At 38.7% G+C, this 15019-nt stretch overlaps 1 protein-coding gene across 2 annotated transcripts in view; it reads right to left on the reverse strand.

The window, feature by feature from the left end:
- The window catches only part of LOC108992377 (serine/threonine-protein kinase TOR-like), a 73950-nt gene that overhangs the window by 30135 nt on the left and 28796 nt on the right, over positions 1–15019 (reverse strand). For both annotated transcript variants that reach the window (XR_004798002.1, XM_018966936.2), the window contains exons 16-26: positions 4881–4983; positions 4621–4800; positions 4463–4555; positions 4282–4317; positions 3613–3711; positions 3424–3522; positions 3152–3314; positions 2135–2259; positions 1965–2017; positions 650–773; positions 341–526 (exon numbers count right to left, since the gene is read on the reverse strand). Coding sequence is in view for 1 of the 2 variants with exons in the window: in XM_018966936.2 (XP_018822481.1) it covers positions 341–526; positions 650–773; positions 1965–2017; positions 2135–2259; positions 3152–3314; positions 3424–3522; positions 3613–3711; positions 4282–4317; positions 4463–4555; positions 4621–4800; positions 4881–4983 (1261 nt within the window). In the remaining variant the exon portion in view is untranslated. The remainder of the gene's footprint in view (positions 1–340; positions 527–649; positions 774–1964; positions 2018–2134; positions 2260–3151; positions 3315–3423; positions 3523–3612; positions 3712–4281; positions 4318–4462; positions 4556–4620; positions 4801–4880; positions 4984–15019) is intronic.

Raw genomic sequence — 15019 nt, forward strand, 5'->3', positions numbered from 1 at the left:
CCATAATACTTCCTTTTTCAGAACTTTGCGTCACTGGATTGCTGGACATTCTCATCTTTCTAGCTTTAGTTTCCAGATTTTTCTGGGTTTCTTAGCTCTTAACTGCAGTGTTTCTCATGTATTCTTCCCATGTACTAGGATATTACCCTTTCTTTATATCAATAAATCTTTAACTTGCTTACTAAAAAAAATAGAAGCAATGTGCATATGTATACAGCCAATGGCTTGGTTTGCTAAGATATTTTGACAAAGATGGTGTACACAACAGGCGTAACATAGGCTGCAGAGGCTTGTATTTAAAGGAGAGATGTCTCTTTCGATATATATTCCAAGAGTGTACCTGATGGCCTCTGAGATTTTTATGCACGTCAGACCAATCTTCATAAGGGTCAATCTTCTTATCATCTAAAGGGTCACTGATAACCTCTGTTGGAAGTCGTCGACTTAGTCTTTGGGCACTCATGCTCCCCAAGATCAATGGTTCACGTCTGTGCAAGTGACCTTCAATTTCCTCAAATTCCTTATGCTAAAAAAATAACTTTTGCAGTTAGCATCTTCAGATGCAAAAGATGTTTTATCGGATATAAGCAATTTCCTTTTCTTGGAAAACAAGGATAACAAAGATGATAGTTAGAAAGAGAAGCAGAACCCGAAAGCGATGATTGAACAAAAGCTTTTGTATTGATGGTATAAAAATGGTGAAGTCCTCCCCAAGGGCATGAGCCAGACAACAAAGTGCATCAACAGCATCCTTGCGGAGCTCATCATTCTTCCTACAAATAAACAGTTCACGCAATTGAAGCATCATAGGCAAGGTAAGAAAAGCCAAATGGTTTCATCACATTAAAGATGCCCAATTATCTTAAAGTTGGAAGTAGTAGATGCAGTTAGGAGTGAATTTTTATCTAGTTGCATTACCTTAAAACTATATCACACATTCTCCTAATTTGCAGGCAAGAAAGAAACTGAGGAAGACATATACATACATTTCGAATCAAAGAGATCAAAATGCTCGAAGCCTAGAGCATGATCAAAGATTTATCCCCAACTTTTTTTCAATGACGAAGAATCCCGGAGACCATGCAAACACAACTTATCCCCAACCTTAAACCATTTAGCATGACGAATTTCAGTAATGAATTAAACTTTCATCACAAAATCAGAACCACATGGAAGCAAAGCTAACTTGGAATTAAATGAAGATGAACTGGGGAAGAATCTACATGGTGCACTGTCTTTGATCAACAAAAATCAATAAATGAAAGATTGCGTGGAAAAAAGAGAGAAAAGAAAAAGGAACTTAACAGGCAGGCGTGTGAATGCTGGAAGCCATCAATAACTTTGGTTCAACTTAATAACTTTAGGTTTGTTAAATCAGGAAAAATTCCACGGTTTCTGGTTTTTTTCCCTAACCAAACTTGGAAAAGAGAATGATGAGAAGTTTTGGTATTCACGCCTCTCAGTTTGTGACACTCTTCACTATATATCCAATATTAAAAATTGCCAAGCGGGTGGCTTACATGGAGGGGGATCCCTGCCCCACCTTGATGCAGCAGGAATGAACTGATTCGTGGGGGAGATAGAGTGAAAAAGATAAGCACAAACAAACCCTAAGGAGAGGAGTATTGCGGTTCTGATACCAGGTGGAGCCCCCGCCAACACATCCCAGTAAAACAGCAAACATATTATACATGTATGGTCTTTTAATTACGAACATGTGAACATGGGTGAAAACAAACTGCCAAAACTCCCTAAATTGGATCCCTGCTGGAGGAGCCATTGAATAAAATAGAATATATATCTATAATGCTTGAAAGGAAACTAAATAAGACCCAAAAAGTTCGGGCAACTAATTCTTCAGTACATAGTTAGGCCAAGATGATTGAAATAAAATTGAACCACACAGTTGTACACGTATATACAAGAGAGAGACTAATTTGGGATTAAGGAAACGGGACACTGACCCATCCAAAAGGAGCTTCAAGTGATGCACAAGAGAAGATATGTGACCGGTAACCTGATAAAAGGGAGTACTGCATTAATGATTAAATAATCAACTAGAATAACACAACTTTTTTTTTTTTATAACTTCAAAAATAAAAATAAAATAAAAGTGACCTAGAAGCCCATTGACCTGCACACGTGGGATCAATCTTGTTAAGGTTTTGATTGAGGCACCTCTTATATCGACAGATGCATCCACTTTAAACAAGCGAATAAGTGCAGGAAGAAGTAGATGCATATGTTCATCCAGCGTCCCTACATTGCAAACCAGAAGCCGAAAGTTCTCTAAAAATCTCAAGTTTAAAAAAATTAAAAAAGAGAAGCATGTCGGTATGGTAGAAAAATATTATAAAACACCTTGAGCTCATTATGTTTTTCCTCCCTTTTGAAACATAAAACTGAACGAAGCCAGCCTTAATGCCTTCAAAGGCACCAAACTCAACCAACAATTTATAATTTATAATTACAAAAAATGAAAAAGCCAAGTGCCAAACATACATGGATCCATTGGAAAGAGGCCCAAATTATTTATTTAATATAGGCGAGAGCTCCAATGGAATGAAATTGCCAGCGATAGTATGTAAAATCTATTATATCAATAAAATTGAGGTCAGTGTTACCACAACTAATTACTATTTGCACTTTTTTCCTCTTCAGCTTTTTACTCGGCAACTCATCCAGCAGGTTTTGAACCCATGACCTTGGACTCTATCCTGTTCTATACAGGGGGAGGAAATGCCATTTGAGCTAAGTGTTTATCAGCATGTTTTCAGTTTAACCTATAGTCCGCTTAGCTTATTGTTTTGCCACACAGATCTCAATTCATACTGGCTTTGATACAGTCAAAAAACAAAGAGCATTGTTTCACCCATCTTGCAATTTTCTTGCATTGGTTATATAGGCTGCAATTTCACTTCTGCATTAAATGAGTGTTCTCCCTGCACTTATTCAAGCAATGGCAAATATACATCATTAATTTCATCGAACAATCAAAATCAAATTCACAATATTGATCTCCATTTTTGCGGTATTTCAGTTTTGCAATAAAATCCGATACTCTATTCAAGAACCACCATAATCAAAGAAATCCCGGCAATGATTTTTTAAACAATAATTGACATGATTAGCAAAACTAAATAGCACTAACCACCAAAAACTTCGAGTGTGTGGAGGATATCAGGAACATAGGTGTAGTCATTACACCTCTCTGCATCACTTAGAACTTGGATACAACCCGGAAGAATTACAGGAAGATGCTCCCTAAACTCATCATTGAGGGCCAAGCAAAGCTGTTCCACTAGGTGCAGAACCTGAGACAAAAACGTCTCAAATATGTATGAAAATGATAATTGCCATAGAACGACAAGACAATCAATCAATGTAACAATAGGTGGTTGCACCCAAAAAGACCAAACTTACAGGATAGCCAAGGGAAGGACGGCTGGTAGCAGGATAACTGAAGGATGACCATAATTTTGAAACTAAAGAGAGTAACTCCGGCAGATATTTTCTAATATGCTGCAGGGGTGCATCAAATCCAAAACATGACATCCAGAAAAACCTCAACAATCATAATGGGTGAAACTATCACGTTAGTTCAAAGTATACCTGACGCACGATAGATACCAAAGTTCCAAGCTTCCATGTTATAAAATCCTTTAGAGTATCTTCACATGTTTGAACAGTGTTAAAAAGATCAGGCAAAACCTACATGTAAGGGTAACAATCACATTTGAATCAAGCATAAAAACCCCAGATAGTGAAATTTCAGAAAACTTCAGTACAGGAAATGTAAAATTTGAGAAAATCTTCAAAGGTTTTTAACATGCACTAGCTGACCTCAGAAAACTACCGTGTTTAGATCTTATACACAAAAAATATTATACCTTCCTCTTCACAAGTCTTCTCCCTTCAAGTAGACACCTAAATTTCTTTTTACTAAACTAGAAAAGCACACTGATAGAATGGGAAAACAGAACAGCTACTATCCCCATCAATTAACAGAAGGAACTTCCAAAGATATTAATACTTCTATTTGTTTTCATATGTATTTTTCTTTGCATAATATATCTAATTCCTTTTCAGTAAAACAGGGAAGCATATCATAGTTTAAGATGATGGAAAGACAGGTCGGATGCAAATCCCATCAATGAACAGGATGAACTTCCAAAGGAATGGGTGACTAATAAATATGTTAACATCAAGAAGGGTAGCTGACACATTTCATCCTCCAGAGTAGAATAATATGCAATTATTTCTCAAAAATAAAAGACTAACCTTCGGTAAGTATGGAACACAACCCAGACCCATTGACTAATCTCGCAAAACAGAATGTATGATAAAAACAATTATATCAGGCATCACGACATAAATAACAGTTAAAAACATTTAATACGTATATAATGAAAAAATAGACATAAGATAAAAATGAGGAAAAAAAACTCGTGCCGCACATTACCTTAAATACAAACATAAGGGATCCAACCACCTTTAGGTGATAACTAGCAAGTGAAGTATCCCTAAGTATTCGCATGAGAGAATTGATCGCAACCTGAAACCATAGAAATGATTATAATAAGCCAAAAGCAAAAGTCATATATAAGGTGGATGTCCTACCGTGGAATAATAATCTTCAGATTGAGCAAAAGATGGCCACAGATCCATAGGCAGATCATCCATGGACTGAATATGACCTGAATCACTGGCAGCACGGCTTACATCTCCATGTGACCCTGGCAAACTTGCTTGATTTCGTTTATGTGCATGAGGATCTAGAGCACCCATAATACCAAGAACCTGAAGAAGCACAAGAATACTCTTAGCAAAAAAAAACAAAGACGGAATATATATTAGACTTCTAGTTCATTTGTGCCTACCTTTAGTACTTCGCGTCGGGTAGACCATGCCAACTCACCATTCAACAATTTCAAGAGTAAAATAAGCAGCTGCGGATACTCGTTATATGGAGTTATGACGTACCTGTTAAATTAATACAACCATGTTATCATAATCTTATATAGAATTATAAACTTAACTAATAGATGAATCTAGATTAAGTTACACCGACTTTATTTTTTACAAGTAATAAGAATTTAATTATGAGAGCAAAAGGTGCATATCCAAGTACAACAAGATGCGTACAGCAGTACAGGAAAGTATAGAAAAAGAAAAAGATACAAGAAAAGCATGGAAACTAAGCCCATTAAGTCTATAGAAGTTGTCCAAAGGAGAAGAGTGTAGAAAAAGAAAGTCTTGATCTCCTCCAAATGAAAATTGCTCCATCCATTTTGGAGTACATACGCACTGTATTAATCAGTAGGTACAGTATGCTGTGGCCCTCGTAAATAATTCCATAAGGTCTCCAAGGTGAGCATCATCTAAGAAGCAGGACAGCACCAGGAGATGAGAAGAGTAATTCACCACTGTCTCATCAAGTTTTAGTGCCTAATCGTATGAGTCATAACTAGTTAAAATCACTTTCAAAAAGCAATTGGGCATGTTCGGTAATGGTTTCAAAGAACCAGAAAAAGTAGAAAACTTCCAAGACACATATAAGCTACTTGCGTTTTTTTACAATTCTTGTTTCAAGAATCATTCCCGTTGCAAAAAAGACTTCGCATGTGCACACAAAAGAAAGAAAGAACAATACTTCTCACTCCACCTTACCCAACTCCTATGTGCAGTGTGGGTGGAGACCTCCCAAGCACCGTCCTCACGAGGGGGAGGGGAAGGATTGGGGATGCCCCCACCCCAGGCAGGGAGGTCATTCCCACCTCCCTTGCTCCCCTTCAACTACTAGGGGCAGGTATCATCCTCCACCATGCTTCTCTTTTTCTTTTAGTTTTTTTGGTTTTGGATTTTTTAAAGAACTTTTTCTGATTCAAACTGCACCGAAGCAAGTTTGCATTTTTATTAATAAAGAGCAATTTTATTATATGGGCAGAGGGGCAAAACCCAAGTACATGGAAGTATACAAAAGGTTACATTCAACCAGCACAAAGCAAAAATAGAGCAGAAATCTTAAAACTACCAGGAGTTTTGCACTTTGTACTTCAAATTATCAAAACCAACATTTGGCACCCTCGAACCATCAAAAAGCTCACACTTTTTTTATAGGTAAAATAAAGTTTTATGGAATCAAGTAAATAGAAGTAGTCCAAGTACACAGGAAGTATACAAAAGAGAACACCTACTTACAAGTTAGGAGCTAGAAATGGATACAAGATATACATGACAAGTTGACAACTAGCCCCATTGAAAACTATCAAAAACTTCAAAACTTCTCATAATTTCATTCTAAAACATCACTCCAACACATAACATTTTTCAATTTCAAATTTTCAACTTTTTCATCTAATCATTACCTAATCATTATTCAAACACAAAAATCAACACAACTTTTACAAATTTCAAAAGAATATTTTTTACTCAAACTTTTTCTCAAACAATTTTTTAACTTTATAATATTTTTACTCAACTTTTTCTCTTTCCTTTACCAAAACCCAATAAAACAACTTCACTCAAACCATTCCACTACTATTCACAAAATCCTGAGATACTCCAAGTGTCTAAACATACCCTAAAACTTTACACCATTAAGATTTGACGTTAAAATTGTGTTATGCCACCTATTTTTCATCCATCTTACTGGCCAGAATTGACCAAGGGTGCAAAATGTCAGATTTTGGTAGTTGAAAGGTGATGTGTGTCAGTTTTGATAGTTTAAGGTGAACACCACAAAACCCTTGGTAGTTTGAGGGGCAAAGAGTACTTTTTCCAATATTTTAAAAGCTTTTTCAACCCAATTTACCAAACAACTTTTCATCCTATCTAATCCTTTTAAAAAACGTCTCCAAAACAATTGTTGGCACTACAGTATTAAAAATTGTTGTGAAAACCTTTATGAACCATTCCCTAACATAGCCAAATATTTCTCCCTCCAACAAACCTGCCTCTTACCATCCCCACTCGTAATTTTTCTCTATATAGCTTGTGGGCACTCACGAGATGCAATTCATAAATGAGATTGCTAATAGATTAGAGAGAGAGAGAGAGATCAATTAGCCTTCTCCACTATGTAAACTGGGGTCCCATTTGTCCACAATGGTGTCTTTTGAGGGAGAGGAATGAAAGAAGCTTTAAAGATCGCGAGTGGTTAATGGATGAGCTTAGAGCTTTCTTTTTTAACACTTTACTCCATTGGTTAATTCTATTAGACTTCAATGGTCTCAATATTCATGAATTTTGTGCACTTGGGCTATGCCTAGTACTCATCAATAAAATTCTTATTTATATATAAAACAAAACGGGGGCAATCACAATATATCCCAAAAGCTTAGGCAGATAAAAAGAGACAAATTTAATCATCTAGTTATGGCCATATTTGAATTGAAGTTGCAAAGTGAAACCTACTCGTAGTTTAGGGTGCAAAACAAAAAATAGGTTACACTACTAACTGTTACGTAAACTCATGTCACCGATGGTGGTTGTGGGCATTTGACGGTGGGATATCTGGTACCGTTGAAAGGAAATTCTTCCTTTAGCAGTTTAGCTATCGAATCGAAGGTGTTTGAGGTGAGAAGAGATTAGTGTAATGTGTTCATCACGGAGAAAGGGTGGAAAGGTGTGAAAAACTTGAAATTGGGGTTAGACACTACCCGATGGGTGTCAAGAGCATTGGAGGAATGTCTGAAGACTGGGAGCAAAAGGTATTACACTACTCATCGGGAAGGTGACAAAGGATTCATTGCCCAGCGTTGTTCAAACTCTCATGGTTCCTACATGGCTCTGGTGGAGTATGGTGGAGAAGGTCGTCAGAGTTTCATTTTCATTCCTGGGGATAGGGATGAAATGGGGTGGAGGAAGCTCGCGGTGATGTTGAAGGATATGGGTAGAGAAGGTGGTCAGGGGAGAAATTCACCATCAAAGACGGCAGCAGTAACCTCGTCATCGCGGTCGTACAAGGAGGTCTTGGAGATAACTCGAGCTGCACGACAACCTGCTATGGCAGACCTGCAAAGGGCAAGAGGCGCACCCTTTTCGACAGTTGTCCAGAGCCGAGGGGGAGATGGCAGGGGGTTGCTGGGCAGAAAGAGGTAAGGATTTTGAAGGAGTTGCATGCTATGTAGAGCTTGCTAGATGATTTGTCAAATAAAGTGATAAGCCTAATACGGTGCGCTGAGGGTAAAGGTGAGATGGGCTTGGGCTTGGGCTTGGGTTGTGATTTGGTATTAGACCAAATGAAGAAAGGGTTGGAGATGTTGGGCGTGGGTAATGGGCCTAAAGGGAAGGGCCAGGCCTCGTTCCAATTCAACCCAAGGAAAGGCCTAAATAGACTAGCCAGAGGTATGGCCTATTCTGGAGGAAGAAGCACCAGCACGTCGGTGGCCCATCGACGAGTGGGTCAGCGCCACCACCACTGGCAAAGCCTCAAACGACCTTGTCGAAGGTCGCAAAAGCACTGATGGAGGTCTCGTCGCTGAAGGCAGTACCATCAGAGCCTGGAGGCGTGATTTATGTTGTATCTTTCGACCACGACGTCTCAGTAACTATACAGACCATTTTGATGGAGGTTGTCGGCGCACAGACAACCGCGCTGAGGTTAGAGGAGATTTCTTCGAGAAGAGGCAAGGCTGTCGTCAACCCCGATATATCGGTTGTCTCGGCCAACTCTCACGAGGCAATTTCGGTGTTGATTCTCGAGCCAACGGCTCCATCCAAGGCACAGAAAGTCCTGACAGGTTCTGAGGAAGCTTCGGGAGGGTTAAAGGTGGTGCCTTAGGCACCGGCAATCGAGGAAGGGGAAATCATGGAAATTCCCTTGGGAAAAAAAGTCTTGTTGGCTCCTGTGGGTAAGGAGAAAAGTCTGGTGGATGAGGGTACTAGTCTGTTGAAGCATCTTTTGAATTTTGAGGGCAGCAGACAAAGGGAGGTGTATGCAAATATTCATGCAAAATCTGAGAATGAGCTATTTAACATGGAAGAGAAAGAGGAGGTAGATACTGACCTACAAATGGAGGTAGTTGCAACAAATAGTGATGAGGAGGAGATGGGTAGTTCATCACCCTTACAGATGCTTCTCCATCAGGTTGCACCTAAAGATTCAGGGTTGGGTGGGACTATCCTGTGATGGCTATGAAAAACAATTCATGGCTTTCCTAGTAGCCATTGAAGTTGGTCGTTCCACAGCCATGAAGTCAGTTGTTAGAAAGGAGAGAGAGTTGAAACGACTGCAATGCTCTATTAACTATGACAATAAGGAGGGAACTTTGGAGAGATACAGAGTAAAAGGGAGGTATTAACGTATACAATTTTAGGAATTTATACAATTTAGGACTCTGTTAATATTAGTTGTACATATTATCTTACCATGTATAGATGCTGAATATTAAGAATCAATTAGACTCCGTGTATAGTATATTATCTACTTCCTTGTATAGATGGATTTTTCGTTGATAATGAAAGTGGGTTGAACTGACAAAGGTAGTTTTTCCAAAAACATTCTCTTGGTATTCTTGGTTTCTTGAGTGTTTTGATATGGTATCAAGAGCAGGTTCATAGTTTCCTTTCTTCTACGAATTTTTTTTACCTTTCTTGCATTTTCGGCACTGTCTGAGGTTGTGTTTGGCCTTTTGTGTGATTCTCGATGCCTCTCGTGTGACTATCGACGTTGTCTAAGTCGAACTCTTGGGTTTCTTGTGGCTTTTGGTGTCATCTGCGGGTTTCTTGTGAATTATAGGTGCCTTATGTGCTAGTTTTGGCTCTGTTCTGGGTTTCGACACATTCCATGTGAATTTCTTCAGATTTCGGTGCAATTTCTGGTTTGATTTCTTGTTTCGGCACTCTCTGTTTTGGTTGGGACTCTCGGTTTTGTCTTCTTTGTTCAATTCCGTGTGTAGTCTTCTTGGTGTGCAGTCTTCTTGGTTTGCTTATTGTCTTCTCTGATTTTTTTTCCGACACCTGTTTGTTTCGGCGGCACTTCTGTTTCTCCATTGAGGAATATTTTTCTGGTTTTCAAAATCTTCAGGCTAATTATTCAGATATTGTTTATGCTAATGTTCCCGCAATATGAAACAAGCAAGAGGGATCAACTCTTGATGAAGCTCCGTTCCGATTTTGAAATTGCATGTTCAAATCTGATGAATCGTCATCCTGTACCATCTCTGGATGCTTGTTTAAGTAAACTTCTTCTTGAGGAGTAGCATATCTTAACTCAGGCTGCCATGGAACATCAGACTAATGTTAGTGCACCTGTTTCTGTGGCTTATGCAGCACAGGGGAGGAATAAGGGTAGAGACATGCGTGTTGTCCAGTGCTTTAGTTGTAAAAATTTTGGTCATATCGCTTGGGATTGCCCCAAGAAGTTCTGTAACTACTGCAAAAAACCGGGTCATATCATCTCTGCTTGTCCCATTCAACCTGAAAGGAAGCAGTGTACTGCTTATCATGCCTCCACTGGTGCCTCTAGTTCTACTGCATTGCCTGTTGCCTCGTCGGTTGTTCCTATTCCTGCTCTTATAGCCTTAGCAAACCCGAACACACTCACTCTTGAAATGATACAACAGATGATCATTTCTGTTTTTTCTGCTTTTGGGCTCTCAGATAATCATAAAGTTTCTTCTAAGCCATGGTATTTTAACTCCAAAGCCTCTAACCATATGACCAATATTGTTGTTCCTCTTTCTAATGTCAGAAATTATGATGGAAATATGAAAATTAACACCACTGATAGCAGTTCTCTGCCTATCAGTGTTGTTGGTGATCTTTCATCTTCCTTAACTGATGTTTTTGTGTCTCCTGACATTTCCACAAATCTTATTTCTGTTGGTCAATTGGTTGATAATAATTGTAATGTTCATTTCTCTCATTCTAGTTGTGTTATGCAGGATCAAGTGTCAGGGAAGATGATCGCGAAGGAGCCCAAAGTGGGACGACTCTTTCCTCTTCACGTTTTTCCTTCCACCATTGTTCCTAGTTCTCCTTTACTTTCATTTACATGTAATTTTGTTGGTTCTGGAAATAAGATGTGGCATGGACGTCTAGGCCATCCAAACTCTGATGTACTTTGTACTTTGTTTAATTATGGTTTATTGAGAAATAAAACACGTTCTTCTCTTGTTCTTTCTTTTGATTGTACATCATGCAAACTTGGCAAAAGTAAAGTTATACCTTTTCCTCATCATGCATCCCGTGCCTCACAATGTTTCGATATTATTCAAAGTGATGTTTGGGGATTGCACCTGTTGTTTCTCATGTGCATTATAAGTACTTTATTACTTTCATTGATGACTTTGGTCGCTTTGCTTGGGTTAACTTCCTACGGGCTAAGGCCGAATTTTTTTCCATATTTAAGCGCTTCCTTGCACTTCTTGAGACTCAATTCTCTATCAGAAGCAAGGTCTTGCGCTCTGATTCTGGCGGAGAATACATGTCTAATGAGTTTCAGGACTTTCTTTAAAGCAAAGGGATCACCTCTCAACGTTCTTATCTTTCAACACCGCAACAAAATGATATTTCTAAGAGGAAAAATCGTCACCTTCTTGATGTGGTAAAAACCCTTTTACTTGAATCATCTGTTCCTCCTCGTTTTTGGTGTGAAACACTTTCTACTTCAGTTTATTTGATCAATCGCTTACCCTCTCCTGTGTCACATTATGTTTCTCCTTTCTTTAAGTTGTTTGGCCATTCTCCTTCATATTCTGATCTTCGGGCATTTGGTTGTGTTTGTTTTGTGCATCTCCCTGCTCATGAACGACATAAACTTACTGCTCAATCTGTTAAGTGTGCTTTTCTTGGTTATCCTATATCTCAAAAGGGTTATGTTTGTTATGATCCTCATGTTCATCGCATACGGGTTTCTAGGAATGAGGTTTTCTTTGAAAATCAATATTTCTTTTCTTCTCATGTTGAGTTGTCATCTGCATCTTTATCTCTTTTGCCTAACTTTTTTGATTCCCCGACAATTGTGGAAAGGTTCAAACCTGGTTTTGTGAATGAAAGACGTAGTCAACATGAGGTTGGTTCCACTTCCTCTATGCCCCTCACGATTTTGACCCGACACCTGCTCCTGCTTCCGCTTCCGCTTCCGCCACTCTTTGCCGGTCTACTCGTCCTTCTCGACCCCCCTGATCGGTATGGTTTCTCCTCCCATGTCTCTCTTGTGGCTACTTTATCCTCTATTTCCATTCTCTCTTGCTACAAACAGGCTATGGAACATGAGTGTTGGCAAAATGCAATGCAAGCGAACTTCAAGCACTTGAGGAGAATCATACTTGGGGATATTGTTTCCTGTCCTCCTACAGTCAAACCTATTGGGAGTAAATGGGTTTTCTCTGTAAAGCTTCGTTCTGATGGGTCTTTGGACAAATAAAAAGCTCGCCTTGTAGCTCTGGGTAACATACAGGAATATGGGATTGACTATGAGGAGACATTTGCTCTTGTTGCCAAAATGACCACGGTTGGAACCATCTTAGCTATTGCCGCTTCACAGTCGTGGCAACTACATCAGATGGATGTGAAGAACATCTTTCTTCATGGTGATCTCCAAGAAAAGATCAACATGAAGCTTTCATCAGGTATGACTACTTCTTCTCTTCATGATGTTTGTAAGCTGAGGCGTTCTCTGTACGGGCTCAAGCAAGCTCCCCAGGCCTAGTTTGAGAAGTTTCGTAGTACACTTCTTACCTTCAACTTTACACAAAGTTAGTATGATTCCTCTCTTTTTTTCCACACGTCTGATGCGGGTATCGTTATTCTCTTGGTTTATGTGGATGATATTATCATTACTAGCACTGACTATGATTTGATTACTAAGCTTCAAAAGATGTTACATGCAACTTTCCATATGAAAGATCTTGGCCAGCTCACATACTTCTTCGGACTAGAGGTTCATCATCAAGCCAATGGTATTTTCTTGAACCAGCATAAGTATATTCAAGATCTTATCACATTGACTAGTTTAGAGGACACTTCTTCTATTGATACACCTATAGAGGTAAATGTCAAATACAGGAAAGATGAAAGGGATCTTTTGGATGATCCTACTCTCTATCAGCGCTTGGTTGGGAGTCTTATTTACTTGACCACTACTCGACCGAACATCTCATATGTCGTTCATCAAGTCAGCTAGTTTATGTCTTCTCCTCGGCACCTTCATCTTGCTGTAGTTCGCCGCATTATCCGTTATCTTCGAGGGTCGTCTACTCGTGGATTATTCTTTCCTACAGGCTCATCTATTCAACTTGTTGCCTACAATGATGTTGATTGGGCTGGGTGTCCGGATACGCGTCAATCTACTACAGGTTGGTGTATGTTTTTGGGTGATGCCTTTATTTCTTGGAGATGTAAGAAACAAGTTCGTGTTTCTAAATCATCTACTGAGGTTGAGTATCGTGCTATGTCTACTGCTTGTTCTGAAATTGTATGGCTACATGGTCTTCCGAAGGAGCTTGGGTTTCCTCAGACTAATTCTACCCATCTTCATGCTGATAACACTAGTGCTATTCAGATTGCCACCAATCATGTTTTCCATGAACGCACCAAGCACATTGTGGTTGATTGTCATTCTATCCGAGATACCTTGGAGAGTCTGGTGATATCTCTTCCTTACATTTTTTCGGATCTCCAAGTGGCCGATGTCTTCACGCGATGACTCGACAACGGCATCAATTTCTTGTTGACAAATTGTTGCTGTTGACTTACCAACATCAATTTGAGGGGGGGTGTTAATGTATACAATTTTATGAATTTATACAATTTAGGACTCTGTTAATATTAGCTGTACAGATTATCTTACCATGTATAGATGCTAAATATTAGGAATCAGTTAGACTTCGTGTATAGCATATTATCTACTTCCTTGTATAGATGGATTTGATGTTGATAATGAAAGTGGGCTGAAGTGACAGAGGTAGTTTTTCCAAAAGCATTCTCTTGGTATTCTTGGTTTCCTAAGTGTTTTGACAGGAGGGACTTTACTTTTGTTAATGAAGCCTAAAATACTGTCTTGGAATGTAAGAGGGATCAATGACGTGAATAAATGTCTTCGCATTAGATCTCTTCTCCGCAACTGGAAAATTGACATTGTTTGCTTACAAGAGATTAGGGCTGCAAACGGGCCGGTCTGGTCCGGCGATGGACCGAAAATTTTCGGTCCATTATTTTTCCAGACCGGACCGGACCGAATACCCAAAGGGACCGGACCGGACCGATAGCTACCAGTCCAGTCGGTCCGCCCTCTTTTTTTTTTAAATAATTAATAAAAAAATTTATTTAAAATACTAAATTAAATTAAGTGACTTATTAATGTGGATTATTTAACAAACTCAATAAAAAATATATTTTATATGGTCAATGATAATAAATTAGATGAAAATTATATTATTAATTTATATAATTACTATATAATTAACTAATTGATATTATATATTTATTAATTCATAGAATATTAACAAGTGTTAATAGTATATTTAAAATTTTATATTGTTAATAGTGATAGGTTAAATGAAGATATATATAAAATATTGTTAATTTATAGAATATTAACAAGTATTAATAATATATTTAAAAATTTATATTGTTAATTGTACAATTATTATATATAAAATATATATAAATTTTTTTTTTTTTTTAATTTTTCATTCGGTCCGGTCCGGTCCGAAAAAACTGTGGACCGTGGACCGGACCGAATGATTTCGGTCCTCTAAAATATGGACCGGACCGGACCGGTCTAAGTCTCGGTGACCGGACCGTTAATCACCCCTACAAGAGATTAAGTTGAGTGGTATTGACAAAAACATAATCCGTGGTTTGTGGGGTGGCTCCTTTGTGGGGTGGCGTTATTTAGCTTCGTAAGGGGCTTCGGGAGGTGTGTTGGTGATGTGGAATAAGAGAGTGGTGGAGATGGTAGAGGATTGCATCGGGTCTTTTTCAATGACTGTAACTTTTAGGGATATTGAGGATGAGTGGAGGTGGGCTTTTGCGAGCATGTATGGGCCCAATGTGAATAGTGATAGAA

The sequence above is a fragment of the Juglans regia genome, chromosome 13 (assembly GCF_001411555.2).
Source record: "Juglans regia cultivar Chandler chromosome 13, Walnut 2.0, whole genome shotgun sequence".
Classification (NCBI taxonomy): domain Eukaryota; kingdom Viridiplantae; phylum Streptophyta; class Magnoliopsida; order Fagales; family Juglandaceae; genus Juglans; species Juglans regia.